This window comes from Pyrus communis, chromosome 7, assembly GCF_041283825.1.
Source record: "Pyrus communis isolate YQ-2024b chromosome 7, ASM4128382v1, whole genome shotgun sequence".
NCBI classification, from domain to species: domain Eukaryota; kingdom Viridiplantae; phylum Streptophyta; class Magnoliopsida; order Rosales; family Rosaceae; genus Pyrus; species Pyrus communis.
Window position 1 is genome coordinate 18,348,497 of NC_142571.1, and position 16,292 is coordinate 18,364,788.

The 16,292-nt window shown below is 35.7% G+C and overlaps 1 protein-coding gene across 1 annotated transcript; it reads right to left on the minus strand.

Moving 5' to 3' along the window:
* Window positions 1–507: 507 nt before the first annotated feature.
* LOC137734919 (L-3-cyanoalanine synthase 1, mitochondrial) lies at window positions 508–4,305 on the minus strand. Its single transcript, XM_068474246.2, has 10 exons — window positions 3,744–4,305; window positions 2,669–2,778; window positions 2,480–2,537; window positions 2,108–2,371; window positions 1,790–1,927; window positions 1,627–1,678; window positions 1,420–1,499; window positions 1,240–1,299; window positions 1,082–1,162; window positions 508–860 (listed from the first exon to the last, which is right to left on the minus strand). The coding sequence occupies exons 1-10, from the start codon at window positions 3,924–3,926 to the stop codon at window positions 756–758; spliced, it is 1,131 nt and encodes a 376-aa protein (XP_068330347.2). The 5' UTR covers window positions 3,927–4,305; the 3' UTR covers window positions 508–755.
* Between the last annotated feature and the right edge of the window lie 11,987 nt (window positions 4,306–16,292).

The window sequence follows — 16,292 nt, forward strand, 5'->3', positions numbered from 1 at the left end:
GTTACAATTGCATGGATTTGTCTTGAATTTGTGTTTTTTTTTTTTTTTTTTTTTTTCCATTCGTAAATTGAGATTTAAACTTGAAATCTCTTTCAACGTCAAGAAAATAAATACTATTAAACTTATAATTAGTTACGGGAAAAGAAATACTATTAGACTAATAACTAGTTTGTAGACTAATTTTGTGTCTTAGACTGCGCAAAGTTGACAAAATTCATATTTAAGTCATGGTAATTAGAAGTAGGTGCGGATGTAATAGCTGATGAACTGAGAAACCTAAAGATGGACCCAAAAAGGGGTCAAACCCGAACCAAACGGTAAGTGAGAGATATTAGTATTACGGTCCAGTGATATTCCTCTACACTTATAAGTAAGAGGTCTTATGTTCGATTTTGGCCAAAGGCAAAGTTGAACCACATTATTACTAACCTATTATGAGGTTAAGCCCACCTGCTCTCTCTTAATGTAGATAATATCGTTTGTTAAAAAAATAAAAAATAAAAAAAATAAAAAAGAAGAAGATAAATTCCAAAGGTTATCTGTGTACATATACGCTCTGCAGAACCAAAAATGAACTGCATTACATTACACTATCACAGATTCAAAACAAAAGTTTCACAAGAAATGTAAATTCCTTATTGCAGACAATGTTCTAAGCACAAAAACTTATTTTAAGGTACACGGCCTCATATCACTGCAACAGACGTCAACGCGTCCATTGATGGTTTTGCATGTCACAGAGAGCCTTGGAGTACTTAAGGATAGTCGACGGCAACTGGTTGCATGTTTTCGGCTTCCTGCCTCAGCTCTTGAAATAGAACGGATGACAAGTATCGCTCCCCAAAGCTCGGGTGAACAGTCTGGAAAACAAACATAAGCAAATGATCACAAAGAGCCAAGATGTTTCGCATATCAGATAGCATGTCAAGAATTCAAAATGTACGTGAGGAACCATGACAACATAGAAGGGCTAATCCTTGCTATTTATTTCGTGATCAATCCATCTCTTAAAATGTTAGCAGGATATTTTATTAACTTTGATCTTACATGAAGGAAAAACCGAAAGATAAGTCGCTCTTACCACAATGAGTTTGCCTTTGTTTTCTGGCTTTTTAGCAAGCTCCATTGCTGCCACAGTGTTGGCTCCAGACGATATTCCGACCTGCATGAATCGGAAGGATGACATAAGTGAATATGTTTCAATCTGTACAACGTGATTTTTAGTCATTGAATATTTACCATAAGCCCTTCTTTCAATGCCAATTGTCTTGCCATGTTTACTGCATCTTCACTAGTAACCTACAAAATAAGAAATGAAACTTGGTAAAAACGACGACTCAAAATACAAACACAAAAACTTCCGTCTTTTTTAACAAGTTCGATTCCTCATAACAAAAAATCGTCAAATTTGGTACTTGCCTCAATAACTCTTTCCAACATATCCAAGTCCAATATATCTGGTTTGAACCCAACCCCATTGCCCATGATTGAATGAGGACCTATTACCAAGGACTGTTTTATAAACTTCCAAAAATACAATGACGGACGTGATTTTCTTCACGAGATGTCTAGGCTGGTAATCATCAAGGTTAACTTCGGAACCATAAAGGTTGAGCGATACTATACCTGGTTTACCACCATTCAGCACATTACTTTCAGCAGGCTCCACTCCATATATCTACCATGATTGCAAGAGATTCAACATTACTATGGGAATAAACACAAAATATAACGGCATGTCACAAAATGCATGAACATATTGGCAAGATAATAGCTTATATGTCATTACCTGAACATTAGGATTTTTAGATTTGAGATACTGCCCGACCCCAGAGACAGTGCCTCCGCTACCGATTCCCATTACGAAGATGTCAACTTGTCCGTTGGTATCCTCCCATATCTCAGGGCCTGTAGTTTCAAAATGTACCTGTTTTTTTCCGATTTTAGTCTTATATCCACCATCAATTTTGTGATCATACATAGCATAATGATAGACTGGTGCAACTTTTGATCAAGTTAAGTCAAAGCACACAGCATAAGCAAATGCAAGACAAACTTGAAAGTCAAAACAAATAAAATAAATCCAGAACTAAAAAAAGATTGATACCTTAGTATTGGCGGGATTTGAGAATTGTTGCAGCATATAGGCATTGGGTGTGGATTCCAGAAGATCATACGCCTTCTTAACAGTTCCTCCCATCCCCTTGGTTGGATCAGTGAGAATCAAATCAGCTCCAAAGCATCTCATACACACCCTTCTCTCCAAGCTTGTGTAAGATGGCATAGTTAAAACCATTTTATACCCTCTCATGGCCGCCATAAACGCCATGCTGATTCCCATGTTTCCTGATGTTGGCTCAATCAGTATTGTCTGATGCAAAATTTACACAATAGTAATTAGGAAACTCTGAAACTGTAATGCAAGACAAACATATGCTGTTAACCGGAAAATGATAGCAAAGAGAAATCTTCAGCTAACCTCCCCAGGAGTTATCAAGCCCTTCTCTTCTGCATCGTTGATCATGGAAAGTGCTGGTCTGCACCAAAATTAAGCAAACAAATTTCCATTGATCTGTACTCGGCAATTAATGTGTATATACAAAAAACAGCATTAAGCAGTAAGGATTTATATTTCTCGCGCTGGTGATTCTCTGAAGTAACAATTTACCTGTCCTTGATGCTAGAGGTGGGTTGGAACATCTCTTGCTTGACGGCAATATAAGCTCCACATCCCTCAGTGACTTTGTTAAGATAAACAATGGGAGTTCTACCAATGAGCTGAAATATGGCAAAAAGATTATCAATGAAAAGGCAAGAAGAAGAACGAACACAGGCTAAGACAAGTTTTTAGTCCCTATAGTTTTTAAAGTTCCATTTCTGTTGCTATATTTTCAGCTGCATGGAATTTGGTCCATATAGTTTGCAGATTTATCCAATCCAAGAACATTCATCAACTTCTGTTAACTTCTTGTACTTAATACATCAAATTTACCTTTCACAGTCCAGCGTGTCACGCAAGTGACAATTTTGTACAAGAAATTAATGGGAGTTGACGAATGTCCTGGGATAGGACACCTCTTCTTTGATTTCTTTTCCACTGATTACAGTGCCTAAATTCATGGCTATCTGCATAAGTACATACTGATGTATAAACTACGTGATCATTTTACCTCAGCTAGTAACTTCCACACCCCAAATCATTTAAATTAAACACAAATCAGTTACACAGATCTATACAGTCAAGTCTCTTTCATTGGAAAAAGAAACAATACATTGGTTTTTTGAACAAAGGATATTATCTTCGAGGGGTGGGGTAGTGGGCTAAGTTGCAAGACTAGCAATAATATGGTTCAAATTTGCATTTGATAAGAATTAAACCTAAGATCTCTCACTTACGTATATGTTTCGATCTTTTCATTTAAAATACAGAAAAAAGTTTTGCCTAAAAAAAAGCACTTTTACAAGAAACATTTTTATTAAAAGAACATCGAATTTTTTGATAAAATCAAAGCTTTTTGAAAGAGCACCCGATGATGAAATATTCATAGTTACTCACCATTACACTTGATGATTTAAGTCACCTGGTGACCAAAAGAACATTTCTACGTAAACATATAAATAATGAACTGGATTGATTATAACCAAATACTACCAAAAACGGAATCTGAAAATATTAACAAATCATGCAATTAAACATTTCCAGTCTAACAAAAAATTAATGAAATTTCTAGAGAGAGAGGTACTTGGGAAACTTGGGTTTTGATTTGGGTGCCAGGAAGATCCTTGGGGAGATTTCTGATTCTCTGAGCAAAAGATGGAGAATCAGTGAGGGGTTGCGACACCTCGGTGGAGAACAGTTTCCGTCTCATGGCTCCATTGCAAAGCACAGAGGACCTTTTCTTCAGAAAGCTCCTTAAAGCCGCCATTGATGGTAGCTAGTACTACTGTGCTGCCAGTACCGATGGATATATATGTATATATGTGTATATGTATATGTGTATAGATATAAACTCAAGTGGAAATTAAGTTTTTGTTTTTGTTTTGGGGGGGGGGGGGGGGAAGGTGGGTTGGTGAGGGTAGGCGCGGTAATGAAGAGAGAGAGGAGCTGTTTTATAAAGTTTTTGGGAGGAAGGGACGATGGTTGGATAACAGGAGTTTTAAAAAAAAAGGTCGCGGTTCTGTCATTCTAACAAAAAAAATTATAGTTTTACATTAAAATATCAAATATAGTGTTATTTATTTTATCATTTATTTTGTTTCTATTGTTAAAACTTAAAATTTTCAAAATATTTTCTTTAGTTTTCTTTTGAATAATTGAATGAAGACGATGACATTATATAGATATAAAATAACACGAATCTCTAGGAGTGAAGTGGAGAGTGGCGCCCACATGATTGTTGGCTTTAATTGGTTTGGTTTTGATTGGACTATGATTCTCTGCCTTCATCTTTCCATCTCCTTTCATCCCCTTATCTCACATTTTCTATTTTATATTTCTCTTTCTATAAAAAATTAATATAAGATGTTGATGTGGCTTAACCATGATCATTCAAATAGGAATGAATGAAAGGGGAGGGAAACAAAGAGGGGAGAAAATCCTACTCCATTTTGGTTACCTCATGAAAATCGCAATTTTCAGTTTTCATGCAATAATGTTCTTTTTACCATATTTTTGTATCACAATTGTATACCACCTTAGATAGTATATGATGTGGACAACCACATCATCTAAATTAATTAGCATTTAATTTCAAAATGTTAATCAATAATTAATAAAAAGATTGTTAATTAAATTATGATTGTGGTATACAAGGAGTCTTATTGTGCCACCTAAGATTATTTAAGTGTTTTAATTAATAAAAAGATTGAAATTAAATGATGTAGTTTATCTAACTTATCAGTCTTATCTGCCACTTAATATGGTAAAGAAATATGATATAAAATTGTGGTAATAATATCATTTCTCTTTTTCATGCGGCACTTGTACTTTGTAGTGTTTGTTTATGGTTTAGTACATTTTTCTTCAAAAAAGGGTATTAAACAAGGGAGGTGGATTGCCTCTCCTCCCATTTCCATACTTTCTTCATGTCTTCTTGTGATGTGTGATCACGGCTAAGCAACGTCAACATTTTATATTAATTTTTTATAGAAATAATAAAACAAAAAGTAATAGGAATATAAAATGTTGACGTAACTTAACCGTGACAACACAAACAAGAGGGCATAGGGAGAGCATGAAAATGGGAGGGTAGACAATCCACCTCCATTAAACAAGAAATAGAAACCTCTAATACAACTGTTTCTAATACAATTAACATTAAATCATTGAGTCGGAATACAATGCTCCTAAATGGAAAAACAAATTAAGGAGAGACCTTAGCGTGCTATAGCACAACAAAAAATTTCGCTTCCCAACAAACATAGTTCCAGCTAATAGTAAACTTGGTATCAAGCCACTGGATATCTTCAATGATTCATTTCAAGCTCTAGGAAACATAATCACCTTGCACCGATTGAATGACCAACCTATAATCACCTTTCACCATAATATGTGAAAATCCTTTTTGTCTTACGTACTTCAAACACCCTCAAAGTCATAGGCTCAGGGACAGAAATAGTTTCTCCTTCTAGATTTATGGCACCAACGCGAATAATTAATATAACTTAATCACTTTTTTTTATATAGATTTAATAACGCTTCTAATTAAGTTGTTTTTGCATTAAATTATTTATGTGTATGATTTTAAGATTAGTTGAATTCTTTAAATTATTTCATTTCTTCAAAATATGAATGTATGAAGTTAAAATTCTATTAATGCAGAGTCCTTTTTGACTCCTATAAATCGTACAGGCATGAGAGGTCCAGTAAAGGCACAAAGGAAGAAATGAAGACTAAGGCTCAAAGGAAGAAAGGAAGACTCAGGCCTAACAAAAGAGAAAGAAAAACCAAGACCCAACAGTATTAAAAAGAGCCACTATGAGCATTACGGATGACTGCTCAACGTTCTGGTTTGCTTGGTAGCAAAAAAGCCGAGCACTTCCTGACCGTTGGCGACAAGTTGCCATACTGACAAATTTATAGCACCAAGTTCCAGAAGCAGACTTACTCAAACAGCAACCTCAGGCCACGTGTTGCCATCAACGTGAGCAGAAGCCTAAAGGCTATTAGATCAGGCACTCGGGCATGGGGTTCCTCAAACCTCAGGGTCGAGCAAGGCGCTCGATACACGTTGGCCCAAAAAACATGCATTTAGATTGAACAAACGTCACTTCACTACCATATGTCAACTAGAGGATGGATGAGTAGCTAGCAAGTCATGTCTATTTACTTGGTTCATTAAATGCGAAACCGGTGAAGTTACTTAAGCCTAAAGACTTTTGGGCTCATTGAAGGCCTATATAAGAGGGATGAGTACCTCTTATAATGAGTGGGGCACAACAAAAAAAATGAAGATTAGACTATACCAAACACTTCTTTTAACCTCTGTTCAATATATTTGAGCACCTCAGTGAATGTAGCACAATTTTAGGGGTTAATCACTTAAACCTTATTGTCAAAGTGATTATTTCTACTCCGAGCCCACCAAGGGCCGACCACACTTCTTTGTTAACCTCCCAAATTTGAGCATTAGTAGTTTGGTGCCTTCTGTGGGAAACACATACAATTTGTTGTGTTTCCTACCAAGCAAGCCTAAGTATATCCTATGCTAAGTTGTCATACACACTCCTCCAAGTATTATGACAAGCAGAAAAATGAAAGACAAGGCCTTGTTCGATGGCCCCGATGGGCTAGCAGACGGAGAAGGCGTAAAGAGAATAAAAGAATGCAAGAGTAATTAGCAAGTCATGCAACGTACTTGATTAGTTAAATGTGAGAGCTATGGAGCAATTCGAGCCAAAAGAATTTTGAGGCTCATTGATGGCCTATAAAAGAGGGAATAATACCTTTTATAACGGGTCAAACACAAGAGAAAAATGGAAGCTTTGACTATATTGGGCACTTCTTGTAACCTTTATTCAATATATTTGAGCATCTCAATGAATGTATCCCAGTTTTTAGGAGTGGACCACTTGAACTTTGTTGTCAAAGATTTTATTGTTTCTAACCCGAGCCTACCAAGTGCTGACCGCACTAGTCTTTATTAACCTCCCAAATTTGAATGTTAACAATTATCTTTACAGTTCACTGGCCATGAACAATGTAGCTTTATTTCTGCTTTATCCACATTTGCACATTTTTGAAGCAGTTCACAATGGCTTACAAGCATATGAAGCTACGTTGGCCATGAATAATGTAGCTTCTATTATTGGTCATGAACAATGAGGTGAAGTGCAGTTCACAGGTTCAAAAATAGTTCAGTAGAAGATCGTATTTGTATAATTTGTTAAGTAAATTGAATTTGATGTGCCTAATATTGATGAAACACCTATTACTGGTATTAAATTAAACATATTTTAATTTTTGCATTGCAGTTTGGTTTCAGATGTTCAAAACCGAAACCAAACTGTTTATGCAGACTACAGTTCAGTTGCAAAAACGAAACTGTTTTAAAATCACAAAATTTGAACCGTTTGGTGAAGTTCGATTTGATCTATGTTTTCGGTTCTAAGTGTCCACCCCTACATTTTGTCATTTGCGAGTGCTTCCGCAGGTTTGGTCAAGCATGATAAACACCCCCAAATAGCATTGGAGATGTATTTGGTGAAGAAGGCGAATAGGTTGAGCATAGGTTTCATGGCTGATTGCCAGTTTGCCACCAGTGGTGACCGGTGAGAAAATGGATAGTGATTCACGCGGTGTGGGAGAGAATTATTTTATTTTATTTTTGAAAAATATATGTTAACTGTTAGTTTAGTTATCACATTTACTAAGGGCAACGGGGAAAAAGCAAATATAAGTTTTCAAGATATTAAGGGCTTTGGTTTAAATTGTTGAAAAGTATACATTGCAAACAATGAATGAGAAAGGTTAAAAAAGAAGACAAATAAAAAAGGTAGCTAGCATTTTCTTTATTTTTAATATTTTGAAATATACCACATAATGTAGAATAAGGAGTCGAATCAAGTAGCATATCACGATGCTCAATTTAATGCGGTAAGTGATGCATACAACTAATATCTAATGAGATAAATTCATTAATTGGCATGATATATACACATTATTTGTCATCAATTGATACCATATGGTACTTGTAACATTCCACATCGTCCCGCGAAGTGGATCTTGTAAGCCTTATATATATATTCCCATCTCTATTTAGCACAAGGCCTTTTGGGAACTCACTGGCTTCGGGTTCCATCGGAACTTCGAAGTTAAGAAAGTTCGCACAAGAGCAATCCCAGGATGGGTGACCCACTGGGAAGTTCTATTTTGAGTTCCCAGAAACAAAACCGTGAGGGCATGATCGGGGCTCAAAGCGGACAATATCGTGCTATGGTGGAGTCGAGCCCTGGATGTGGTAGGGGCCAGGGCTGGGATGTGTTAATTCGGTATCAGAGCCAATATGCTGACTGGAAGTGTGCCGACGATGACATTGGGCTCCTAAGGGGGGTGGTTTGTAACATCCCACATCGCTCAGGGGAGTGGATCCTGTAAGCTTTATATGTATATTCTCATCTCTACCTAGCACGAGGCCTTTTGGGAACTCATTGGTTTCAGGTTCCATCGGAACCCGAAGTTAAGCAAATTCGCGCAAGAGCAATCCCAAGATGAGTGACCCACTGGGAAGTTCTCGTGTGAGTTCCTAGAAACAAAACCGTGAGGGCATGATCGGGGCCCAAAGCGGACAATATCGTGCTATAGTGGAGTCGAGCCTAGGATGTGGTGGAGGCCCGGGCCAGGATGTGTCAATTTGGTATCAGAGCCAATATGCTGATCGGATGTGTGTCGACGAGGATGTTGGGCCCCTAAGCGGGGTAGATTATAACATCCCACATCTGTTGGAAATGTGCCCTAAAACCAATCATATGATGATACTTTATGGACATTTCACATGTTAAACTAATCTAGTTTAATATTAAGGGCAAACATTATTGTTTGAGCCGTCTCGTATAAATGTTATATGCTTAAACGATAAGTCCAAGGAATATGTGATTGGAAGAATGCGATCTAAAGAAGTTAGATTCATGAGACCATTCTTTCGTTGACACATCCTAAACGTTCCTGATCATAGGATTGTCAATTGGGCATTGACAGTCCATTAAGATCAGTACGTGCTATGTCTTCTCTCAGGGAGAGTGACTAGTCTCGAGTCATTGGTGTGTGTGACATCAAGACAAGCATGTAGGTGCTCAATAGAGAATGAGTTCACTGAACACGATCAACGAGGGGTTCTCATATTCATGTCACATGAGAACTCATGGTTGGGATAATGCAAAGTAGTCCTTTGACCTGAGGCATCACAGCTGTCTTGTGGTTAGGTCCTTAATCTTTGATTATGTCAAAGTCACTCCATCAGGAGGGTGTCCACGGCATCGTCGGGGTTAAGCCACTTAGCCATGGAGGCAAGTGAATGCGCAACAAGGGATCTCTAACCTTCAAACTGTTTGAGGGAAAATACTCTATGATATGATTTAGAATCTCTGGCCAGAGTATGAATGAGATGTTGGAATGCGTTCCAAATCACATTCAAGGTAATCATATAAGCACAAGACTCACATTGGATAGTAGACATGAATAAACTATCAAACCAAACAATGTGGTCAAGAGTATTGTATTAGAGAAAGACCGTATTGCATTTGTAATCCTAAAACTGAATAGGTTCTCCACCTCTTCTGATTAGCTTGGGTAACCATGACATGCTGCTAGGCGTCAACCATGGTTTGTGGAAGCCCTAAAAGTGTATTATCACTAACGGGAGAATTGAAAGTAAGTTTCAATTCACAATCGATTTGAAAGAGTTTGAATCGCCCACTGCCTCGCTAAAAGGAACCTAATGGATCGTACACCGTGTAAGGTAGAGATTGAAGATTCAACGGAGATGAGTAAGAATAATTAAATGGTTTAATTATTTATGGCAAGGATTAATTAATATGATTATTAATCAAACGAATAAGTTCGTTAAAAGACCACGGGATAGTTTTGGACCTTAAGGCCCAATGGGCTTCGAACGTCAAGTCCATTGACTTAAGTTGTGTGACAACTTAATGAATAATGATTCACAAAGGCCCAACTAGCCCAATAAATCCCATGTTAAAGAAGGAGTGGTTTTGAACTTATTTACAAGTTTGCCACTCAAATGAATTAAGGAATAAGTATGACTTTATAGCCAAAATTCATTAAGGGTAATTTTTGGGGAAAGGATGAGAACACAAGCTCTCATTTCTCTCTAAAATTTCAGCCACCTTGGAGGGATCATCTAGCAATCAAACTCCTCCAAGGTCACTCATTTCTTCTACAATATGCCTTGGTGTGGAGACTTAGAGGTTTTCAATTTTGGGAACTTGGAGAAACCTTTTCATCCATCCAAATCCATGGATCTAAGATGCAAGGAATGAAGGCCCTCTCTTTGGGTGATTAGCCTTTGCTTATGCAAAGAGGAATCTACAAAGGTATTGATTTCTCAACTCACTTTGTTTTGAGATGAGTCTTGGTTCACCTATCTACTAGGCTTTGAAGTTCATGGGTTAAGTTTTGTTTTTGAGTGCATATAAACATGATTCCGCCTTTTAATTGTTAATTGCATGTTGTTGATGTTGCTCAAATGAACTTGTTTTTCACAAATATTCCTTCAACATCGCCCAGGGGAGTGGATCCTGTAAGCCTTATATGTATATTCCCATCTCTATCTAGCATGAGACTTTTTGGGAACTCACTGGTTTCGGGTTCTATTGGAACCCTGAAGTTAAGCGAGTTCGCGTAAGAGCAATACCAGGATAGGTGACCCACTGGGAAGTTCTCGTGTAAGTTCTCAGAAACAAAACCACGAGGGCGTGGTCGGGGCTCAAAGCGGACAATATCGTGCTACAGCGGAGTCGAGCCCAGGAAGTTCTCGTGTGACTACTTAGCATTTTTATATTTTACCTATAAGCGAGATATGAAACCTAACTACAAAATACAAAAATATTATACCTACAAGTAAGATACATTAAGCAGTGATACATGTTAACTATAAATATGAATCTTTCATATAGGTAAGTAAATACAATTAACCTATGATATAAGTTGATTATAAAAAGATTTATAAATATGGTTTGGAATAGAAGAACGAAAAATAACAACAAAAAAAAAAGAAATAATTATAAAGAAATTCATTTTTATAATAAATCTTATATAATAAAATAATCCTCAATTTAAGGGATTGGACTTATTTTAAGGAGCTGGACTATTCCTCATATTAATTTAAAAAAAATGGACTTATAGAAAAGTTTCCCCTTTTATTTATAATTATTTTGATAACCATTTCATTTCAATTTTTTTTATTTGTTATATTTTGTTTTTGGTGCTCAAAATCAAAGTGACAACATTGTCTACCATTGTAAAATGACTTTTTTAAAAACATCTCTAAAGGAAATATCAAAATCCTAGGTGGAATGTCATTGTGTATATTTGACATAAAAATAATTTCAACTAAAGTGTTATTTGTTGACTAGATTTTAAGGTTTTGTGATTAGGAGTCAAATTTGACATCAATGTCAAATTTACTTTTAATTTATTTTAATGGTGGGTCTCTTATTTCACTAACATTTCAACCAATAAAAATTTTGTTGCAACATTTCTTTTAATAATTACAACCATTTAAAGCTCTATTTTAATAAGACAATAAATTTGACTATTCGGTTAGAGAAGTACAAAATATGACATAAGACTTCAAATTGTCACATCAACCATCAATTATAATTTAACATTTCTTTTGAAGATGGTCTAACAGGTCAAATACAGTTTGACTATCCTTTTTCTTTAACCTTTCTTTTCATTCTTTCAACTAAAAATAGCTTTCTTTTCATTTGCAATCGACATACCAAACGAACTTCCTTCCTTGCCTGTGACTGGTCTTTCGGGTCTAAGGTCAACTAGTGGAACGGTGAATTTCATAGTGTCGCACACGGATACGGAGATGTGCGATTTAGTTTGGGTTCAACGCCCCCATCTTTGTTTGTTGGTGTTTTGAACAAGGATGGACTTCGTTGTCCTCCAAACTAATAGGTAGTTTTAGGAGGTTGTAGAGGGGAACGCGGAGGTGTGCTCTGCGTCTTGTTTGCTTTCCTTTTCCTCTGTAATTTGGTCCGTTGTTGTTAGACCCTTGTGGCTCTTTGTTCCCCTTTAACTTCAGCCATGGTAATGATATTTCCAGTTCTCTCACAAAAAAAAGAAAAAAAAAAGAAAAAAAAAACCTTTGGACTTTAAAGCGACCTACTACAAATGCAATGCACCACAATTCAAACACGTAAACCTAAAAGCACTCTTGAAGATTTGAGGAGCCAAAAGGAAATGGCTCTTCCCAACAAATGGAGCCAGTATGTGGCAAACTGCCTTTGTCTTCTTCTCTCTCTTCTGTGGCTACTGAGTTTAAATGCCGAATTGCCGATGAGTCATTGTTTTTAAGATGCTATTTCGCATGTGGTGTGATAGTGCTTTGTATAATGTATATAAAAGTGACTTTGGTTGGACAAGCAATTATATGTGCATTGGGCAGAAGAACAAAGCATGTTATAACTTATAAAGCTACATCAACATTCAAAAAGGATTTTTTTAGGTATTTACCAAATATTTTTTGCTCACATTTGAATTAGTTCTTATCATTTTCATGAACTATTAATTTCATCGTTAAAATAAAAAAAAGAAAAAGAAAAATAAAACTAAGCAAAGAGAAATGTTTGTTTTGTTTTTGGAGGTTGAGGTAAAAAAAATGGACATGTTCTGTTAAGAGTGTGAATCTCTCACATTGATAATTAAAATTTATTTCTCTTTTTCTTTCTGATTTAGTAGCAAGTTAGATGCTTACGTTATAATATGTTATTTGTTGATGCTATCCATGTACTTCCACAACCAATGTGTTTTACGTGTTGAACTTAAATAACCCTACACATGAGAGAAAACATGTCGAGTGTGATTCCTAATAGCTTAAATGATATTTGACCTATTCATGCATTATCAATTGGTTTTGAATTGGATTTGAGGATGTAAAAGGTTGCCCCATACGAAAATTTTAGGCAACTTTATTGGAGGCTTACAACGAGTTGGCAACTTCTTATATATGTTGTTAGGATGAAATTTTAATTTCTTTCATAGTATTATAGCATGTTAATTAATATAATAGGGCTTGTAAAGCTGTGTTTCACGTCATCCGTGTTTTACGTCACCTAATATGTATTGTCCATATGTTAAGTTAGAAAAATCAGCTTACATATAATAGGGATTGTAAAGATGTGAAAAATTGTGCTACATCAAAAAGCCAAATTACTTCTCCTTTTTCACACGTGAAATGACGTGATTTAAGCAAAATGATTAATTAATATAGTGAATTTGATAACTATTGTACTTAATCAAACCTAGTATTATGTAATTGACAAATTGTCTCCAACTTTCGTTAGGTGTCATGTCATGATCATTTCCCAAGTTTTCGAACGTGCAAAAATAATTTTGCAAAGTTGATACGGCTGCTATGATCAAGCCAATCAAATTTGTTTTGACCCGTAAGCCAATACTGTCAAGTTTCTGATGGATGATTAAAATTTAGAGAAATGCAATTCCTTAGTACAACGGTGAAGTAATATTCTTCTTTATTGATAAGTGATATGTCTTAGATTCGTTTTTCGTCAAAAAAAATTGAATCACATTATTGCTAACCTATTGTGAGACTTAGTCCACTCTCCCACCCTTCAGTGTAGATAATATCGTTTGTTCAAATTTGTTTTTAGAGAAATGTTAAGGAGACTCTCTTAAACTAGGACTCTATATAGATTTTCTGCTACGTCGTAACTTAACGTTAATTTTCATACTAATATTAAAAAATATTATCCTAAAAATACGACATAACATAGCGTTCATAGAAAAAACTCATTTTTGAGAGATTCTTTGAACATTTCTCTAAAAATTTATTAGCACTTGCTCATTCACTCAATGATTATGTATCTAATTTTATTTTGAATGATTTTGATGAATTCAATGAATCTATTTCCACAACTAACTTTGAAATTTTATTTTACTTTTTGAAATTTCAGTTCCACCTGAAATAAAAAGTAAAAAAAAAAAGAGAGAAAGAAGAAGTACAATTTCTTGTCACACCCGGCAGGTATATTTTCCATGGCTGCCACGTTGCAATCTGTAACCCCAAAACCTTATCGCAACTTCGAGTAGTCGGAAGCATCATAACCCCTTCCGTGACTGTCCCATTCGGACACGCCCGTACAACATGAAGCCAATGTGAACGGAGAAAATCCTGCATGATATTCCTTACCGAAACCCGAAAGAGAAAAAAAAAGAAAAAATAATGTTAAGGAGACTAAATTTAAAATTACTTAAGTTGATTAGTATGCTTTCCTTCTATACCACATTATTTTTTTTGCAAATTTAGTTTAAAAGTTTAGTCTCCCTAGCATTACCTTTATTAAAATCCTAATTTGACTACTCTCTGATTTCAAATAGGGGTGGACACTTGTAATCGAAAACCGAAACTGAAACATGAGCCAAATTGGACCGCACTGAACGATTCGGTTTTGCAATTCTGAAACGGTTGTGGTTTTGAAACCGAACCGCAGTATATAAAACAGTTTGGTTTCGGTTTTGATTTTTGAAAACCACACCGAAACTAAAAACCACACCATGTCATGTTTAAGTTGTCTGTTAGAGTCCATACATTTAGTATGGCCTCAACCACACTAAAATGTTATCCCCTTCCACCCTTATTTGACATACTGTCAAATTATCTCTCAATCCTCATCCGTCTCTTTCTCTCTCTCAAGCTCATCTGAGAATTCTTGCCGTGATCAAAATGCAAATGAACCTCTGATAAAATAATAAGCCATATCACTCCATTTGGATGCTTCTTCCTGCTCACGAAGTCTATCATTTGTGCAATTAGCTAGCTAGGCTAAGCTAGTTGATTATATCTCATTCTCCTGTACCATTTTGTTGATGTGATCAAATGTACATGAGAGAGTGGGGAAAGCAATAAAGAAAAGAATTCTCATGTGGGTTGGTTAATTATAATGTATTATGTGGAAAAATGAGACCGTCTTATACGTAGATAGGTGTATATTTTAAATTGCGTACATTTTTTCTTAAAAACCGAACCGAAACTGTTTGAAATCACACCGAACTGAACCAAACAGTTTGATTTCATTTTGATTTTGGCTTCGAAACCACACCGAATCGCATCGCAAAAAGTTTGGATTTCGGTTTCACTTAAAACCTTACAGAACCAAACTGTGTCCACCCCTAATTTCAAAGGAGTTTGAAATCCTCTTTAAAATCATAATTTACTACACTCTGATTTTAAATATTAAAATACTATCAAATCCTAATTTAACTACACCTTTTGATTGGTTTGTAAAGATTTCATATAAAATTTTGATTTAATTGTCTTGAAATCTCAAAGGGAGATATGAGATTTGTGAATGCTTAAATTACAATAAAGAGTTTAAATTCTTTAAATCAAATTTTAATTGGATAGACCTGAAATGTTATAAACTTATTTAAAATCCTAATTAAATACATTTGGATTTATAAGGATTTTAATAAACTATGTTAAAATCCTGATTGAATACCCTTTGAATTTCAAAGAATCATTTAAAATTCCGATTGAATATACTCAGGGTGCGTTTGTTTGCACTCACTAGCATTCGCTAAACTATATTGGACTAAGTGGCAGTCTAGTCCCGTGTTTGATACAAACCGGGACAAGTTTTAATAAGACTCGCCCCGACTAAACGAGACTAAGCACTTCGCTAAAGGGTTTTAGCGAGACCACTCGAAATCGGCCGGATTGCTAAGCCAACTCCTCCCTGCTTCGTCCCTCCTTGCTTCGCCCCTCCCATCTATTTTTTCCTCACAAGATTCAGAAACCAAGTCCTATATACAAACTATGCCCTGCTTCGCCCTTCTCATCTACCACTTCCAAACCCAGATCTTGCGAAATTCAAAACAAAAAAGACAAAAAATTATGCAGTATTTCCATTTTCAAAATCAGATCCAAATCTAAAATTATAAACCAAAAAAAAAAAAAAAAAATTTACAAAAATCATTAGCTTCTGAAACGCACAGTAGTCACTCTAATCATAGTGCACCTAGTCCAAACTCCTTGATCGCAGACCTTCGCCATTGACGCCAGATAAGCAAACCCATTAATACC